General features: G+C 44.9%; 1 protein-coding gene across 1 annotated transcript in view; it reads right to left on the reverse strand.

Annotated features, from left to right (window-relative positions):
• LOC134451589 (voltage-dependent R-type calcium channel subunit alpha-1E) overlaps positions 1–17,500 on the reverse strand; it is a 267,141-nt gene that overhangs the window by 97,765 nt on the left and 151,876 nt on the right. The window contains exon 6 of the mRNA XM_063202094.1: positions 486–589. Coding sequence (XP_063058164.1) covers positions 486–589 — 104 coding nt within the window. The remainder of the gene's footprint in view (positions 1–485; positions 590–17,500) is intronic.

Consider the following 17,500-nt stretch of genomic DNA (forward strand, 5'->3'; position numbering starts at 1 on the left):
CAGACAGATAGACATAATTGAACAAAAAGTCTGATGTCCTGGAGACCCATCCAAATGTAATGCAAAAGTATCGACTAGTGCAAAAAACTTTCCACAGGGGGTAACTAAGTAAAATAAGGTACTACTTTTTTGAATAGGCAACGAGTAACGAGAACACAAGTTTTAAAAAGTTCCCCATCAATGCTGACAATATCTCACAATTGAATGCAATTGGCCTTGCAGGAATGCAATTGAAAGGCAAAGTTCTCATTTGCAATCGGAATGGTGAAAGAGGAGAAGTTGTGGCTAGGTTGAGAGCGGGGAAACTTTGTTTTCTCCATGGAGGCGGGGCGAAGATCCCAGAGTGAGACATATAACAGAGAGTAAAAAAAAGGCCAAGCTGTGTGTGTCAGAGAAAGGGGAGAAAACAGCCAGCCAGCCAGCCAGACAAACAGCCAGACAGACAGACAGACAGACAGAAAGACAGCGAGCCAGTAGTAACTTACTGGGGATGCCTGAGACGAGCTTCAGAGGACGGAGAACTCGCACTGCCCTCAACGTCCGCAGATCCACTGGGATGTTCATATGAGCGCCTGCAGTAGCCAGGATCCTACACACAAACACAACAAACAGACACACACACACACAACAAACAGACACACAGACGCACACAGACACACACAGACACACACACACGCGTTAAAATAAAGTCACATGCATCGCAAGTGATGGAAAATAAATCGCAGTCCCTTGTCTGGCCACTTCAGGCCAGACCAATGAGTTGACATTAATAATCACGTGCTGTTCTACCTCATGTATATGTGGGGCAATTTAAAACCACCATTTCATCACTCAATTCCAGTCAATGAACCCATTTCTCATGCTCCCTGAGTATAAATAGACCCATGGTCATACAGTCCTATCCCTCCACCATTCCACCTGCTGCATCAGTCAAGGCATCATCACAACATTACTCAGCACGAGGATCTCGAAGGCCAGATGCTAGTTTACTAGCCTCGCAGGGTCAGGTGTGTGCGTAGTAGTCCGGGTATACCGCAAACTAGAAAAAATGTGTGTGTACAGCAAAGCAGCTTTCAAACAGATAATATAGTTGTCAGGTTACGTTTGAAATACAGCCCAATTCTAGTGAGGATGACGGAACGGAAATAAAGCTCAGTTCTACCGTGGGTGCTGGAATATAAATTCAATTGCAAACCAACTGAACACACTCCCATCCCATCCCATGTATACACCTTTGCCAGTGAAACACTATCCCCCTACATCAGCATGTGTAGGTAGGTACAACCAGAAAAGATTGTCACTGAATCTATGTGCATTACCACAGATAAGAATGGCAGCGTCTGGTGAATCTAGATTACCACAGACAGGAATAACAGCGTTTGGGGAATCTACGTACAGCATATTGCGCACAGATCAGAGAGGTAATATTTGATTTGCCTTCATATCAGCTAGATTATCAAACATTGTGAGGGCGGGTGTTTGATGACTCTAAATTACAACATTATAAGGGAGTGTTTGATGAATCCGTCTCCTGCTGAGAATAGAAGGCAGCCTGCAGGTATTCCTGGCTAGTTATTTATGGGGCTGACCGGTGACTCATCATCCCCATTTCACACACTTACTTACACACGCGCTTGGACGTATGCTTGCACACTCATACGCTCACATATATGCACACAAAAGCATAATAATGAATGTGCATGCAAACACACACATACTGCATTAATTGTGTGTGAGATGTGCCATCTGTGTGTCTGAACTAAAGTTGACCCTGGGTCAGTCTTGTGGTCAGTCTCATGTGAGAATACACAAGAGGTAAGTGGCTGTCAGCATCACACACAAAGTGGAAATATTCAGTAAGTTAAGTATTCAGTAAGTAAAATATTCAGTACTTCGTAAGGCATCTACTTCATTTGCTGCCAATGCTCAAAGAAATGAAAGCAGAGGAATGAAATAAAATGAAATAAGAGAAATGAAAACGACTGTGAGACAACAGATCTCTAAGCTGGTGTCCTCTGATTCCCTTTCTGATGATGAGGAAGAGAAACAGGATGGCAAGATTAGAGAAGAGAGAAAGGGAGGAGATGAAAAAGAGACGGTGAAAGAGAGGTAGAGGGAGAGAGAGAGAGGGATAAGGAAAGGGGGAAGAAGACTACAAAAGAAATAGCTGGCACACAGAGAGCTGGTTGGAGAAAGCAAGAAAGCGGAAAGGATGACAGCGAGTGGGAGTTCATGTATAGCCATGAAATAGAGCAGGCAACAGAGGCAATATGGAGGACAGCTAAGACCTCAGCAGGGAGTGTAGGAGGGAGAGAGGGAGAGAGAGAGAGAGAGAGAGAGAGAGGCAGAGAGAGAGAGAGAGAAGAACAAGCCAGAAGAGGGAGAGATACTGCAGAAGAGGATGATGTGCACAGAAAAGCAGTTGCAAATGTGATTAAGCTGGGAAAAGGCGCGAGAGGAGAGAGAGGCGAGAGGAGGAAGGAGAGAGGTGAGAGTGAGAGTGAGAAAGTGGAGACAGTGAGGTAAAATGAGGACAGGCTATGATGGAGCAATAGAAAGGAGTACTGTTTCTCAACTGGGGCTCTACACCCCCCAGACACCCCCCAGACACTGATCTGTGATAGGTCTGTTAGCACATTAGGTCCAACCTCCTATGGGCAGGGTTGAAAGGGTGGGAAGAAGGCTTGTAGTCTCAACAGAAATCCACCTCTCTTACACTTCCTCCTACAATGATGCAAAATGACGATTTTTACATCATTGTAGGAGGAAGTGTTAAGAGGTGAATACGGATTTCTCCTGTCTGAAGGGGAATTCAGAGAGTGTTGCACGACCATTCAAAAGTATGACTGGGTGTCTAGCAATGGAAAGCCTAATGCAAATGGGTGGATTGTACCTTTAAGTGTTCAAAAAAGATTGAGAACCAATGGCATGGAGAGAGAGAGAGAGAGAGACAGGATAGGGTCATAGGTTCAGACCGGTTGATGTCATTTTTCATATTGAACGGCACAACATACCTAACCTGGTTCTCACGTGATGGTTGTTATCAACCATCTGGAACATTGTTAATCGCTTAGCTCTGGAAAGGCGCAGGTGTGTTCAAAACAGCTGGAACCTGAATCACGACTACTTCAACCACTGACTTGTATATACCCCGCCCCACGATTCTGATTGGACAGGCTGTGAAATATCTGATTCCGTTCGGACTAGTCTAAGATTTCCAGACCCTAGTGCGATCTCACAAAGTTTAACGAAGATGCACGAAGCACAAAGCGTGAGAGCCAGGCTACAACATACCCTTTAAGTATTGGTAGAGGACGCGCTCAACTTCTTGGAAAAAACGAAAAGCTTTTGGGTGCGAGATAAAAAGCGTCAACTTAAGGAAGAAGAAGTCCGCACTCACAAACTGCGTCTCATTATTTATTTATATTACCACCATGTCCAAAAAGCAAACGCGTTTCGGCTAACAAGCCTTCATCAGTGCGTGGTGACCACGCACTGATGAAGGCTTGTTAGCCGAAACGCGTTTGCTTTTTGGACATGGTGGTAATATAAATAAATAATGAGACGCAGTTTGTGAGTGCGGATTTCTTCTACAACATACCCTTTCCAATCATGATAAATTACTCTCAGGCTTCCGATACTGACTAACCACCCACCCAACTTTTTAAAATGTAAATTTCATCGTTTTTTTTCCAGGGCAAGGGGATATGGGAAGCAACACAACCACCCACTCATCTTAAATCATTATATTGTGGGAAAGACTGTGCTGTCTGCCTTCACTACCTCATCTGGCTGTGTCCAGCAGTGCACAGACACGTGCAGGTTCTTCTCACCACAACATCCCCTCTCGCCCTGGGTGTTTGGACAGCGACCAGACCTGTTGAAACCCTAATAGTCCTGGATAGCTGAGATAAGAGAATAGCTGAGTGGGAAATGACATTGCCTTTGCTACTTGCAGAAACAGAGGCGGTTTTCGAAGTAGCACACAGTTAATGAGGGCTTACTGTTCACACTCTCAGTCACTCTTACAGACCTCTCATGGGGCACGCATGCATGTACGCGTGCACGAACACACGCATACATATACACACTTTTCTGTCTCACTGTACCTGAGTCACATTCGCCCCCCTCTGACACACAGGCTCACAGGCACGTGTGCACGTACACACGCACACCACACACACACACACACACACACACACACACACACACACACACACACACACACACACACACACACACACACACACACACACACACACACACACACTCACACACAAACACACACACACACACACACACACACACACACACTAACACTAAGACATTAACACACACCAATATGCAAAGAGCCAGAGCACCAGCCAGACAGCCCCCATCAGATGTAAAAACGGGAACGAAACGAAAAGGAGCAAGCAGCAAGATGGCTCCAACACTTTCAGGAAGAGTTAAACTGCCCTAAACCAGACCCACCAGCCAATCCTCAACCAGCATTAGATCTCCTCAACATCGACACTAGCCCAATTACAGCCTCTGAGATCAAGGATGCTCTTAAAGCCATGAAGAGTGGCAAAGCAGCAGGCATCGACTCCATCGAAGCAGAGATGCTCAAGGCTGACCCTCTCACCACAACATCAGTGTTGGTTAAACTCTTCAGGACCATCTGGGAGAGTGACACCATTCCAAGTGACTGGGAAAAGGGACTAATTGTGAAACTTCCCAAGAAAGGCAACCTACAGATCTGTGACAACTGGCGTGGTATTACACTACTTTCCATCCCCAGCAAGATCTTCTGCAGAGTGCTCCTCAAACGGATTGAACCAGTAATTGACAACAAGCTGAGGGAAGAACAAGCCGGTTTCAGAAGAGGCAGAGGATGCATTGATCAGATCTTTGCACTAAGAAACATCATTGAACAGTGCATTGAGTGGAATGTCCCCCTATACATCAATTTCATAGACTTCAGAAAGGCCTTTGACAGTGTGCACAGAGAGACCCTTTGGAACATCCTGAGGTCATATGGAATCCCGGACAAAATTATCACCCTGATTAGCCTGTTCTACAACCACTTTGAATGTAGTGTGATCATTAACAACAAGACGCTCTCGGAATGGTTCCCAGTAGAATCAGGTGTACGGCAGGGCTGCATCCCCTCCCCCTTTCTGTTCCTAGTTTCCCTCGACTGGATCATGCGTAACACTACATCGGACATGCGCAGAGGAATTCAGTGGACGCCTTTCTCCCACTTAGAGGATCTTGACTTTGCGGACGACCTAGCAGTCTTGTCCTCAAAGAGAGATCACCTGCAAGAGAAAACGGATAGGCTGAGTAAATATGCAAAACAGACAGGTCTGAACATTAACACCACAAAGACACAAGTCATGTGCATAAACACCACCAACCCTACACCTATCACCATCAATGGCGTGCCACTCGAGTTTGCAGAGGACTTCACATACCTGGGGAGCCTCATCAGCAAGGACAATGGAGCGAAAAAAGACATTCAAGCAAGGCTCTCAAAAGCTCGTGGGGCATTCGCAAGACTACAGCCAATCTGGAAGTCCCGACAGTACCATCTCAGGACCAAGATTCAGCTCTACAACAGCTGCGTGAATTCTGTCCTTATGTACGGTTCTGAATGCTGGCGAGTGGTTAAAGGGGACATGAATAAAATCAGTGCCTTCCACAATGGGTGCCTTAGAAAAATCTGCCGTATCTTCTGGCCCAACAAAAAAACAAACAAGGAGCTGTACACCAAAAAAGGATGCAGAGATGTGGTCCTTGAAATAAAACTCCGGCGACTCAGATGGCTAGGCCATGTTCTAAGAATGGAAAACGAGAAGATACCAAAGGCAGCGTTAAGATGGACGCCACCGGGAAAACGTAAGCCTGGGCGGCCAAAGAACACCTGGCGGAGAACAGTTGAAGGGGAGCTGAAGGAGATGAAGCTTACACAGGCACAGAGACTAGCACAACAGCGAGATGAATGGCGTCGAGTCGTCGAAGCCTTATTTCCCATCTGGGAAGAAGAGGATTAAGTAAGTAAGTAATATGCAAAGACAGCGAGCACGACAGGGGACTTGGTTGTGCCTGGTTTGTGTTGGGATGGGAGTGCGAGGTGATAATATGAGGTTGGTGAAGGGGATATGGTCTTATGCTCAGACGAAGGAGTCAAATCCTAATGACAGTGACAATAACAGGTGGGGCAGATAATCAGCTGTTTGGGGGTGTTTAGGGGAGAGAGGGGAGTCAGTCTGGTAAGTTGGGGAGAGGGGAGAGTTGGTAAGGCGGGGAGAGGAGAGGGTTGATTGTTTAGGGGAGTCTGTGGCATAAGTTGGGCAGAGGGGAGGGTTGTTTGCTTAGTGGAGAGGTGAGGGTTGGCGTTTGTTTCAGGGAGGGATGTGTGTTAAGTACTCTACTACGAGGCAAGCGGGGAAGGAATGAGTATCAAAGAGGGCTCACTTCACAGACACTTCTGGGCATGAGAGTCCAATGATAACAGCGAGAGAGGAGGAAGAGTAACAGCAGTGTGTAGTGGTGGGTCTGTCTTTTCACAGTCACCGTCCTCTTGCTGAGGGGAGACAAACACAAGATGTTCCTCTCTGTCGCTTCGAGAGCGTTCTCGTCAGGAGCAGAGTGTTCTCATCTGCCACCTTGGCAACAAATGACTGGAGGAGTCTAATTCATCCATGCAAATGCTTGAGTCACGGACTATATACAACAGAGAAAGTACGTCTGCGGTACGATACATGCAGTAGCAGCAGCAACAGCCATGGTCATATAAACATAGGGCCTCCTGTGGACTGGTGTTGCCAATTCTTCAACAGCTGTTCTGCCCAATGTGATTTTTCTATGTTCACATCAAATAAAGTTATTGAACTCAATGGAGTGTTGCTGATAGACAATGTAGTAGCAGAAATAGTAGTAGCATTAGTAGCCTATTTTTAGTAGTTGTAGAAGTATTTTACGGTATATGTAGTACTACTGATTATTAGTTCAGCCGGGTAAAAATAAGACAGTAGGCAGGCTTTACAGCTTGGTCTGGACCTCTGTGGCTGACTTCCGCAGAGTATTTTTGTAATCACTGTTTTACTGTTCGCCCAGTGTAGCTCCTTTTCAGCACTCGCTGCTCAACACACAGAACAATTCATGGACGCTGATAGCATATGTACTGAGTTGTACTCGTATCACTTGTCAGAGTCTTACAGTAATATGGTTGTTGTAATGTAGATTTGCTCACCAAATGCCTTGTGTACAAGCTAAAAATCTACACTGCAGAGCTCACAAATCTCAGTTTCCTTTGACAGACTGGTATGTAACCCACTGTTAAGTGGATGGCTCCATAACAGCACGACTGGACAGGTTACTAGATGTATTACAGGGTCTGGGTTGATTGCCTAGGGAGGGCACTAGATGTATTGTATGTACTGTATGGGTGTATGTATGTTATCTCCATACTCATATGGTAGTCGGTGGGTGGGTGAGTATATTATGGAGAGACTAGACCGAAAGCTGGATGCATGTGCTGTACAGTATGTATGTATGACTGTGTGTAAGGGTCTATGAATGAATGAATGGCTGGCGAGATAATAAAAGGAGATTTATCTGCCTTATCTGTGACTGTTATCCTTCATGAAATCCCTCCGGCAGCGAGAAGCCGGGAAGGAATAATAGACAGGCTCACATCATGTCAGTCTACCCTCATCTGTACAGAAACAAACACAACCCCCCCTCCACCACCCCTGCCTCCCTCCTCCCTTCGACCACTGCCCAAGGCCCTGTGAGCCTGAGGGGGACTATAATGCTCTGGACTATAGTGCAAGATGGCTGGGAACAGTATTTTAGGCACTACATGCTGTCTCTTAAGAGCAGAGCAGGCTGTAATTGCATTGCAGTGACATTCACCCTACTGCAGCAGATTGGACGTCTTATTATATGCCATTCAAAATACACAGCATATGGGGGAAGGGCTATGACATTGTAATTGTGTGTGTGTGTGCGTGTGCGTGCGTGCGCGTGCGTGCGTGCGTGCGTGTGTGTGCGTGCGTGACTTAAGTGCAGCATTTGATACAGTTTGATTTGATCACGCCATACTAGCACATAGACTGAAACACTGGGGCCACTACTATTCAATCTGTATATGCAGCCTCTCGGACAAATGATCAAGAATAACTCAATACATTACTTGAGCTATGCGGATGACACCCAACTCTATTTATCTATGTCCCCTAATGACTATGCCCCTCTTACTTCCCTCTATGATTATATTGACCAAATTAAACAGTTGGTGTCTCAAAATTTCCTCCTGGTGAACACAGATAAAACAGAAGTAATTGTTTTTTAGAGAAGGGAAGAAAGGCAAAATATTACAAATGTCCTTGAAACTAAGGGGCTAAAAGCAAAGGATACAGTCAAAAACCTTGCTGTCCTTATTGACAGACTAGTGACCTAAACTTTAACATGAAAGCCATTACTCAGTCTGCATTCTACCACTTAAAAAATAATTTCTATTATCTGTCTAAATATGATCTGCAGAAACCACTGCATCACTGCAGAAATAACTGCACTGGCTCCCTGTGAGCTACAGAATTGACTTCAAGGCGTTACTCTTTGCGTTTAAATCACTAAATAGGATGTGTCTAAGCACCGGCGAATATTCCACACTGTGCCTGCGTCATTCTCAGTAAGGAACAGGGAGGGACTCCCTGCGCCATGGGACTCTCTCCTCTGCCGCCAGCTCCAACATTCAATTGCATTTCACCTAAAAAGTTGCTCATCAACAGGCAGCCAATAGGCTACACCCTCGTTGTTGAAGTTATCAAACAATCTGTCAAATTACCGCTGCCAAAAATAGGCTGTGTGAAGTCTAAGTTCACAATGCGAGATGGGCAGTAGGGTAACCCCCGCAGATCGTTTAGGTTGATAATGGCTGTCGAATTAATTACCGTTGCCAAAAAAATATGTAGGCATAGCCTAATTTGTGACTGTGTCAGTTCACAATGCTGGTTATTCATTACACCCCCTTAGCTATTTTAACTTAACCGCAAGTTGTTTCCGAGATGGACATGGACCAGAGAGCCCGACAGCATGATGCCTGTTTAGATTAACAACGGTGAACAGGCTAGTGATTTTCAATGAGGAATGCGGGTAAGGAAATGTCGCTTCAGCCGACATCGCCAAGACCAACCAGTGGCCCATTAAGGATGCCTATATCCTCATAGGCAAAAACAATAGACCTAACCGTGTGGTTGTAATTATAGCCTAAAAGAGACAGATATAATTTGGTTGACTGTTAAATTATCTGAACACACTAATGTATAAACCTGCATAAATGACACCAAATCATGACAAAAATATCCGTGGCTAAAAACAAAATGAACTTTCTTGGTGGAGGTCTGCACACTCTGGGTGCATTTCTAGTTAAATATGCCTTGTCTTGCCTGTGTGTGTGTGTGTGTGTGTGTGTGTGTGTGTGTGTGTGTGTGTGTGTGTGTGTGTGTGTGTGTGTGTGTGTGTGTGTGTGTGTGTGTGTGTGTGTGTGTGTGTGTGTGTGTGTGTGTGTGTGTGTGTGTGAGTGTTTGTGCATATGCATGTGCATGCCTGAATCCGTGTGTGCATCTAGTGTGAATGTACTGTACAGCTACTGTGAAGGCCATTGAAAATACACACAAAATGCATGCAGTATTGGAGAAAGGATATGACATGGTCAATGTAAATAGCAAAGACCAAGCAGTACGCTCACATGTGTGTGTCTACTGTCAAGCCCTTAGACAAGGCAACTCTGAGTTTTCTGTGCTGTAAATGTTAATGTCTCGTAGATACGTATCTGGCTGACAGGTAGAAGTGTGTGCAAATTGCCCAAATCACCTCATCCTCACTCCTCATCACTCTACAGCACATCAGAACCAGCGTCAGCGGTGAGGAGACAAAAGAGGCGCCAGTGTGACACATCACCACACCAAGACAACAGCACATCATTTACAGCTGTCAGCCACCTCCAGATAACACTGTCTCGCCAAACACACATGCGCACGCACACAAGCACGCACGCTTGCACACAATGTCTTTTCCTCAACTATGACTCAGATACATTACTTGTAGAGACCATGCTGCCAATATACTGAGGTGCGACTGTCTAATCCAGGGGTGTCAAACTCATTTTGGTCCGGGGGCCGCATACAACCCATGTGGACCTCAAGCGGGCCGCATTAGTAACATCATCGCAAAAAAAAAAAAAAAAAAAACGTAAAGCAGAGGATTAGTGTTCAGTACTATCACGTTTTAAGTGTGTTGAATATGTAGAAAGCAATGCAATACTGATAATCCTATGCAAAATTTCCTTGACTTCATTCATTCATTGGCAACCGTCAATTAATTAAATATGGGACAGTTGATTTTGGCTGGGGGTCTAGGGGTTAACCCCCAGAAAATTTTGTATTTCTTATATGTAATTTCCTGCATTTTCACGCATTCTAACATCCCGTTTCCAGTTTGAGCTTAATAGGAACCAATACAAATCCTATTATATATATTATTTAATTACAACCAATACCAATACAATACGAATAAGAAGTATTAACATTTTATCTCTATATATGAGGTCTATAATATATGAGCTTTATGAAATGCCTGTTACAGTACAAATTCACTATTTATAATAGAAGTGTGAGGTGCACTTTACTACATATATACAGTGTAACAGAGGGACCATTGGGTTAATGTCATGCAGGTTTCGATTTTGCCCCGAGGGCCGTAATTGCGCATTTCGGTTATTTAATTTAAAAAAAAAAAAAAAAAGTTTAATTTTTTTTTTTTTTTTTTTTTTTTTTTAACATCCGGGCCGGATGGAACCCTCCCGCGGGCCGGATGCGGCCCGCGGGCCGTATGTTTGACACCCCTAATCTGTTCTAATGTGATGGTGAATGCGAATGTGAAGTTACGGGCTTTGGGTAACGCAAAGGATCCATTTATAGCCAGCCAGTCACCCGCAGACTAACTAACACGGCCGAGTTTGCAAAGCCATATTGTGACAAAAGATTAGTCTGGGGTGTCAAGACAACCGTGCGGCAGCCATCTTAATTACGACCTGAGAGAGAGACTAAAATAGTGGCGGGGATGTGGAGTGGGGATGGAATGGCCCCCACTGTGCAGCATGTGGTGTAAATGGAGTGTCTGCTATGGGGAAGGGAGAGCCAACCAGAATCCATGCCACTGTCTACCTCTGACATCTAAATTGAAATCGAACCTTGCCTTTCGCTCTCTCTCTCTCTCTCTTGCTTTTACTCTCCACATATATCTTAAACACTGTCTCCCTCTTTTCTATTTTGCCATCTCCTGCTCTCTGTTTACATATTGATACACAAGTCATTATGTTTTGCTAACTGTGTGCTGACATCTGTGCTGTAGGTTTACAGTAAAATACCATATCTTTGAAATAGGGAAGAAGACAGGGGATGACAAAGGGGCCACATGTCCCAGGCCCAGGGAGAGAGGGGACCCAGAATTGGATACCTATTACATTGTATGTATTGAGTAGAGGGGGGGTTCAGATGGCTTTGTCCTGGGCCTAGGCAAAGCTGTCAGTGTCCCTGCCCTAAACAATACTGAACAACACAATAGAATACAGTGTATGCAAAATATATTGTATATTAATAACATTTTGAGCAATTACTACAAAACGAAAAAGTGTAGTTTAAATATTTTCTAACAAAATGTTTTACATTGTGTCATGTTTCAGAGGCTCATCCACATTCAAAACAATTTTTTTAAAGGTTTTGTTAATTTGTAAAGAAAAAAAAACCAGATCAGAATGTTGTACTTGGTTAATGCGTGCTTGGCAGCAGATACAGCCTAGAGTCTTCTTGGGAATGATCCTAAAAGCTTGGCTTGAATTTCTTATGACATTTTTCTTCTGCTGGTCTTGGCAGAGTTACTCATCTGTGTCTCAGTGTGCATGTGTCTGGCGCTCCCCTTTGTTGAGGTAACCTACTGCTGTCAGAGAAGGATTATGACTCCATGGGCCCCCTGGGCCTGAAACCCCCCCTCCATGGGTGAGAAAAAAATATTAATCAGGGTTTAAGGACAGATGTTATAGGCCCAAATGTTGTTATGAGTTTGGGGGGTTGGCCCTCCAAAAGTTTTGAAAATACAGTTGGAAAAACTGTGATTTTGAATACAGTAAGGAAAAGGAAATATAGAGGCTTGGGCTTCAGGGGCCTCATGACTCTTGGGCCCCTGGGCCTGGGCCCGGTAGGCCCGTGCAGTAATCTGCTGTCACAGCTCCACTGAATGCCTCTCTTGCCAGACCCACTCAATCATCCAATCCAATTCCCCCATGTTCTAATTGCAACCCACCGATCTTCCCCACCTTAACTGAAATACACTCCTTAGCCCCGTCATTTATACATTTCCCTTCCAGTGTCAAACCACTGTCAAAGCTCGTGGGTGGTACCAACGGTTGACAATCAAACTGCTGAACTTAACCTTTTGCAATTTTTCGAACGCTTATGGGTGCTGGTGTGTGTGAGTCCTGTCACAAAAGTAAAAGCACAAAAGTGCCCTCCCTCTCTCACACGAATACATGCAAACCCGACAGAGCCTTGCTTGGAATGCTCACTCACAGGCATCACAACCATTGACAGCATATTATATCTACTGTCAAAGATCACAACTAATGAGGCTGGCAGGCGCAGCCTATGGCTCCCACAGGTGTTTCAGCTGCAGCACCTGAGACATGTGAAAGCAGTGTAGAGCAATAGATCCATACAGAGGCTACTATATATAGACGTGTGAGGCGCGGTGTGACTGCATGCTCACTTTATTCCATCCGGCGCCTTTCAACATTATCATACTCCACAATTTCACACCATTTCCAATCTGCTAGTTCTGGCTATTGGACACCAATGACCATGGTACACCCGAAAACCCAAGTAACTGGTAGATATTGAAGTTGACAGACCAGCAATAAGAGATACGACCTGACATGTGGATGCTGTGGATGCAGACTGTAGATCCACATACTGTGTAAGTTATTTATAGACCTGTGAAGAGCAGTACCTGACGCAGGTGGGTGCAGTGAATGATGGCTACAGATCCACACAGTGTTAGAGCACAGCTGGCTAAATATACACCAGTGATGGGCAGGATGACTTGTCACCAGCATACTGCTCATGGCTATATGGCTGGGAGGGAAGAGGCTGATGGTGAACAGCATCTATGAAGATAATATTGACTGAGTTTAACACAATATCAACTACAGTACAATGTTACAGTAAAAATACCAACTGAGTGAAGAACAATACCAACTGAGTTTAAAAGCACAGTATTCCTTACACATACAACACCCACACTGAGCCTCCATTGCTCTAAATTAGTAGTAGTGCAGCATGGAAATAGAAGTCTTGCTGGGTCCATGATCAGCTGTCGTGTATGTGTGCGTGCCCATGTTTTTGGGTGCTGTGTGTTTGTGGCTGATTAGCTGGGTTAATTACTGGCCGCCTCCCTCACCTATTGAGCCGACAGCAGGCTTTGATGAGGGTGCTACCTCCCCTCCCCTCCCCTCCCCGCTCCTCTCTACTCCTCTTCTCTCTACCTCCTCCCCTCATTCCTCCCTCTGCTATACTCTATCTCTCTCCCTCTCTCCTCCTCTGTTCCTACCTCTCCTTTCATTACTATCTCTCCCCTACTCTTTCTCCCTTCTCTCTCCCCTCCTCTGCTCCTACATCTCTCTCTCTCTCTCTCTCTCTCTCTCTCTCTCTCTCTCTCTCTCTCTCTCTCTCTCTCTCTCTCTCTCTCTCTCTCTCTCTCTCTCTCTCTCTCTCTCCCCGTGTTTGGTGGCAGATGGCGTATGAATCATTCAGACGTCCCTGAATCAATTATTCATTCGAGCTGAAGAGCAAACACTTCGCTAATTGTCACAAATGCTGCGGCCCTCAGCTGAGTGACAGGCAAACAAAGACCAGAGAGCTGGAGAGAGAGAAAGAGAGAGAGAGAGAGAGAGAGAGAGAGAGAGAGAGAGAGAGAGAGAGAGAGAGAGAGAGAGAGAGAGAGAAGAGAGAGAAGAGGGAGTGGCTGAGAAAGACAGTAAAGACAGTGAAAGTGATAACAGTATACAGTATACAGTACAGTAAGGGAGAGGTGGTATATGCCTCCCTAATGATTATTAAATGCTTAAGTGCTCATGCTAGAGCCTTCACAGCCCTCATGTCAGTAGCCAGGCCATGCCCTCCTAGTGAAGCAACACCTTCAGTGTTGCTTCTAGTCAGGCCACGAGCAATACAAATATCGTTTCTGAGCTCCTGAAAAATTGGGACCTCCTCCCACTTTGTCTGGAAGCAACCAACCAGTATCAAACCAAGGGAGGGGGTTCAACCATGCCACTTGGGAAATGTTAATTGTTATGCTTGCTCTTGGTCAGACCAAGTCTCGAAGAGATTTATAAGTCGATGATAATCAGGCTATCATGTCAGTGTTCTGTGTAGTGTTTTCTGCTACACCCCACAATCGCCTCAACAAGTGTCTTGTCTTGCAGCCATCTTGTCTTGAACAACTAGCAAGATGAGTCATGTTCACTCTTACTGATCAAAACAGACTTCACAACCTTCAGAAATAACACGTTTAAAATTACCAGCTCCCCCAACCTTCACAAATAACACTTTAAAAATATCAGCAGCATCATAAATAGATGTGGAGAGACATGACGCATACATTACATTTTCAAGTTTTATTCCGTCTGTGGTGACATAACACTTGCTCTTCACACATTCACGTATTTGCAATTAAAATGAAAGTGTATCACTCTCTCTCTCTCTCTCTCTCTCTCTCTCTCTCTCTCTCTCTCTCTCTCTCTCTCTCTCTCTCTCTCTCTCTCTCTCTCTGCCATTTCTTTCCTTCTCTCTCTCTCCCTCTCAACTCCTCTTCATCTTCCTCTCCTCCCTCTCTCTCCCTTCTTCTTGTCAGTGTGGCTGTGGCAGTAAAGTGCTGCTCTGGCAGTCATTCCAGTGTGAGGAAAACAGTCACGATACGCCACTCACACGCTCAAGCCCAATGACTGCTCTGTCGTTGGCAATTATTGTCGTTGGCAATTATTATATATACACACACTCTCTCTCACTCTCCCTCTCACTCTCTTCTTACACACAGGCAAACAAACACACAAAGAAAACACACAGAGCATTAATTGTTAATCCGGTGGTGGGAAACCTGACAAAAAACCATCTGCTGCTTTCTCACTTCACATTTATTTACATTGGAAAGACAGCATGCAGACAGAGACGCCTGTACAGTATGGTTAAAGATTCACTAAAGCCATTGGTTAATGCTTTTAAGTTCTGCTAATGCCAAATACACTACAAACACTAGCATCTGTTAACACCATAATATTTTGGAGGCTAGCATGACATTAACCAATAAGGTCTCAACGGTGTGTGACTGTTTGATTTTAGCAAAGACAATGTAACCTGTCTGTCTAATAGCCTCCAGCCCCTGAAAATGTACCCTTCAAAATTACTCTTTCTGAGTAAACTTTGACCTCACAGAATGCTCAAGATTTAATACATGTGAAATACAACAATAATACACTTCATTTATTTACTTTACGGGATCGTCAAACAGTATGATTATCCAAAACTGGTGATCACTTTCACAAATCTGCCAAGTGTTCACAAGCAAATCATTAGTGCCATGCTGAAACGTGTTAAACTGTGCCATACAGTGTTGTGATGTGCTTTGTTGCTGCATAGCCAGGTGTGTATCTGCAGGTGACATGTCCTTACACAAGGCAAAGCTGGAGGCGTAGACAGCATGACTGAGTCACTCTGTCACAACAAACCTGTCGAAACACAATGCTGTGGAACAACTACTGTATCTTAGCTTAGGTCTTATTATTGGTTTATCCACTGCAACCCACGCTCAAGCTCTAAGACACTTAAAGATTTTTGTAGGGATAAACGCTACAATTACAGCACTGTGGTACTACATACATACAACTACACATCTCTATGATGAGAACGCACACACGGTGCCTTTTTCAAAACCATGTCCAGCAGAGTAGTCATTCCCCTGTACTGTAGCAACTGGTTGACTAGCAGCCAGCTGAATCTTCCCTGTATTTGTGACTGGGTTTCATAACACAGTTTCAATTATGTGAATCTAAGACCTACAGTACAGTAAATAAGGAATGTGTGTATTCAATAAGTCTCTGTAGGAACTTACATTAATGGAAATATTGCGGAAATGACTATTTAACATCTACTAAGCAACATACAGCCAAATCTATATCACCAATTTTCAATTCTGACAGTGTGCACAATAAAGAAACATGACATGGATTGGGTGTCTTCTCTCTTCATCATGTGGGTTAGAGTGTGTTACACTTTGCTGGATTATAAAAGACATAGGATCACATCTGTACCTTTTTTCACTCGCATATCACTAAATATCTGATGGTTTAAATGTAGGCACTCCTCCAAGGGAGTTCCATCCTACGGCACTAATGATCTGTGGGTGTGATGAGTGATTGACAGCCCTGTCAGGATGGATGATGGGCTTCTCTTCTGACAAACCCCTAAACGCGGCTTCTGACCGCATAAGAGGCTCCATGCTGACATGAAAGGACTGCCGGGCCCATCCTCCATTTTATCCACCATTGTATATGCATGCAGAGTCTAGATATGGCTGCAGCCTAGGGGCCCCCACCTGCCTCGAGGCCCCAATTGGCCAAAAGTGAAACATTCCAGATTTGTGATAATATGCAATATTGAAAAATTAATCTGTTGCTTGGACCACAGATAATAGACATGTCATCCTTAATTCCTAGCTCGTAATTATGACACTGACTATGACCCCTAGGGCCCCCAGGCCATCTTAATCTGGCCCTGGCCACAGCCCCAATCACCACAGTGCCTCTGCAGCGCTCACAGGAGCCAATCCACCCTGCCACCCCACACCCTCACACACCCCCCAATGCAACCCCAACACACAAGCTGGGTAACACCCCCGACTCAGTACCTCACCGCCTACACTCCATGCCTGACTAACCACCCACACACCAACTGATCTCCATCTTATGCTGTCGCCTCTGCGGCCCCAATCACCAGGGCCCCTGCAGTGCACACAGGAACCAATACCTTCTGCTACAACCCCACCCTGATCCCAATCACTCACCGGGCTTCCTACCCCCTTTCCAGTTCTGTCAAAACGCCACCCAAAAGCCACCAACCCCCTGGGTGACACAACCCTCCCATTCCATATACCACTTGCAAAACTGACCCCTCTACACCTAGCATGGGAAACCCATGCTGCTTTGCACAATCGTTCCAATTTGAAAGACAGCATGGATTCCATCCCTCAGCAATTGTACCTGATCTTGGGCTCCAATCAGAGAGCAAGGAGGGGTGGAAAGGCAATGACTACCATTTGTCTGAAGAGATGCAACTGAAAAGATTAGCTATGGGCTACGTATATGCCAAATGACACATTCGTAATGCCCAATAAACAACAA

This window comes from Engraulis encrasicolus, chromosome 6 (genome assembly GCF_034702125.1).
Source record: "Engraulis encrasicolus isolate BLACKSEA-1 chromosome 6, IST_EnEncr_1.0, whole genome shotgun sequence".
NCBI classification, from domain to species: Eukaryota; Metazoa; Chordata; class Actinopteri; order Clupeiformes; family Engraulidae; genus Engraulis; species Engraulis encrasicolus.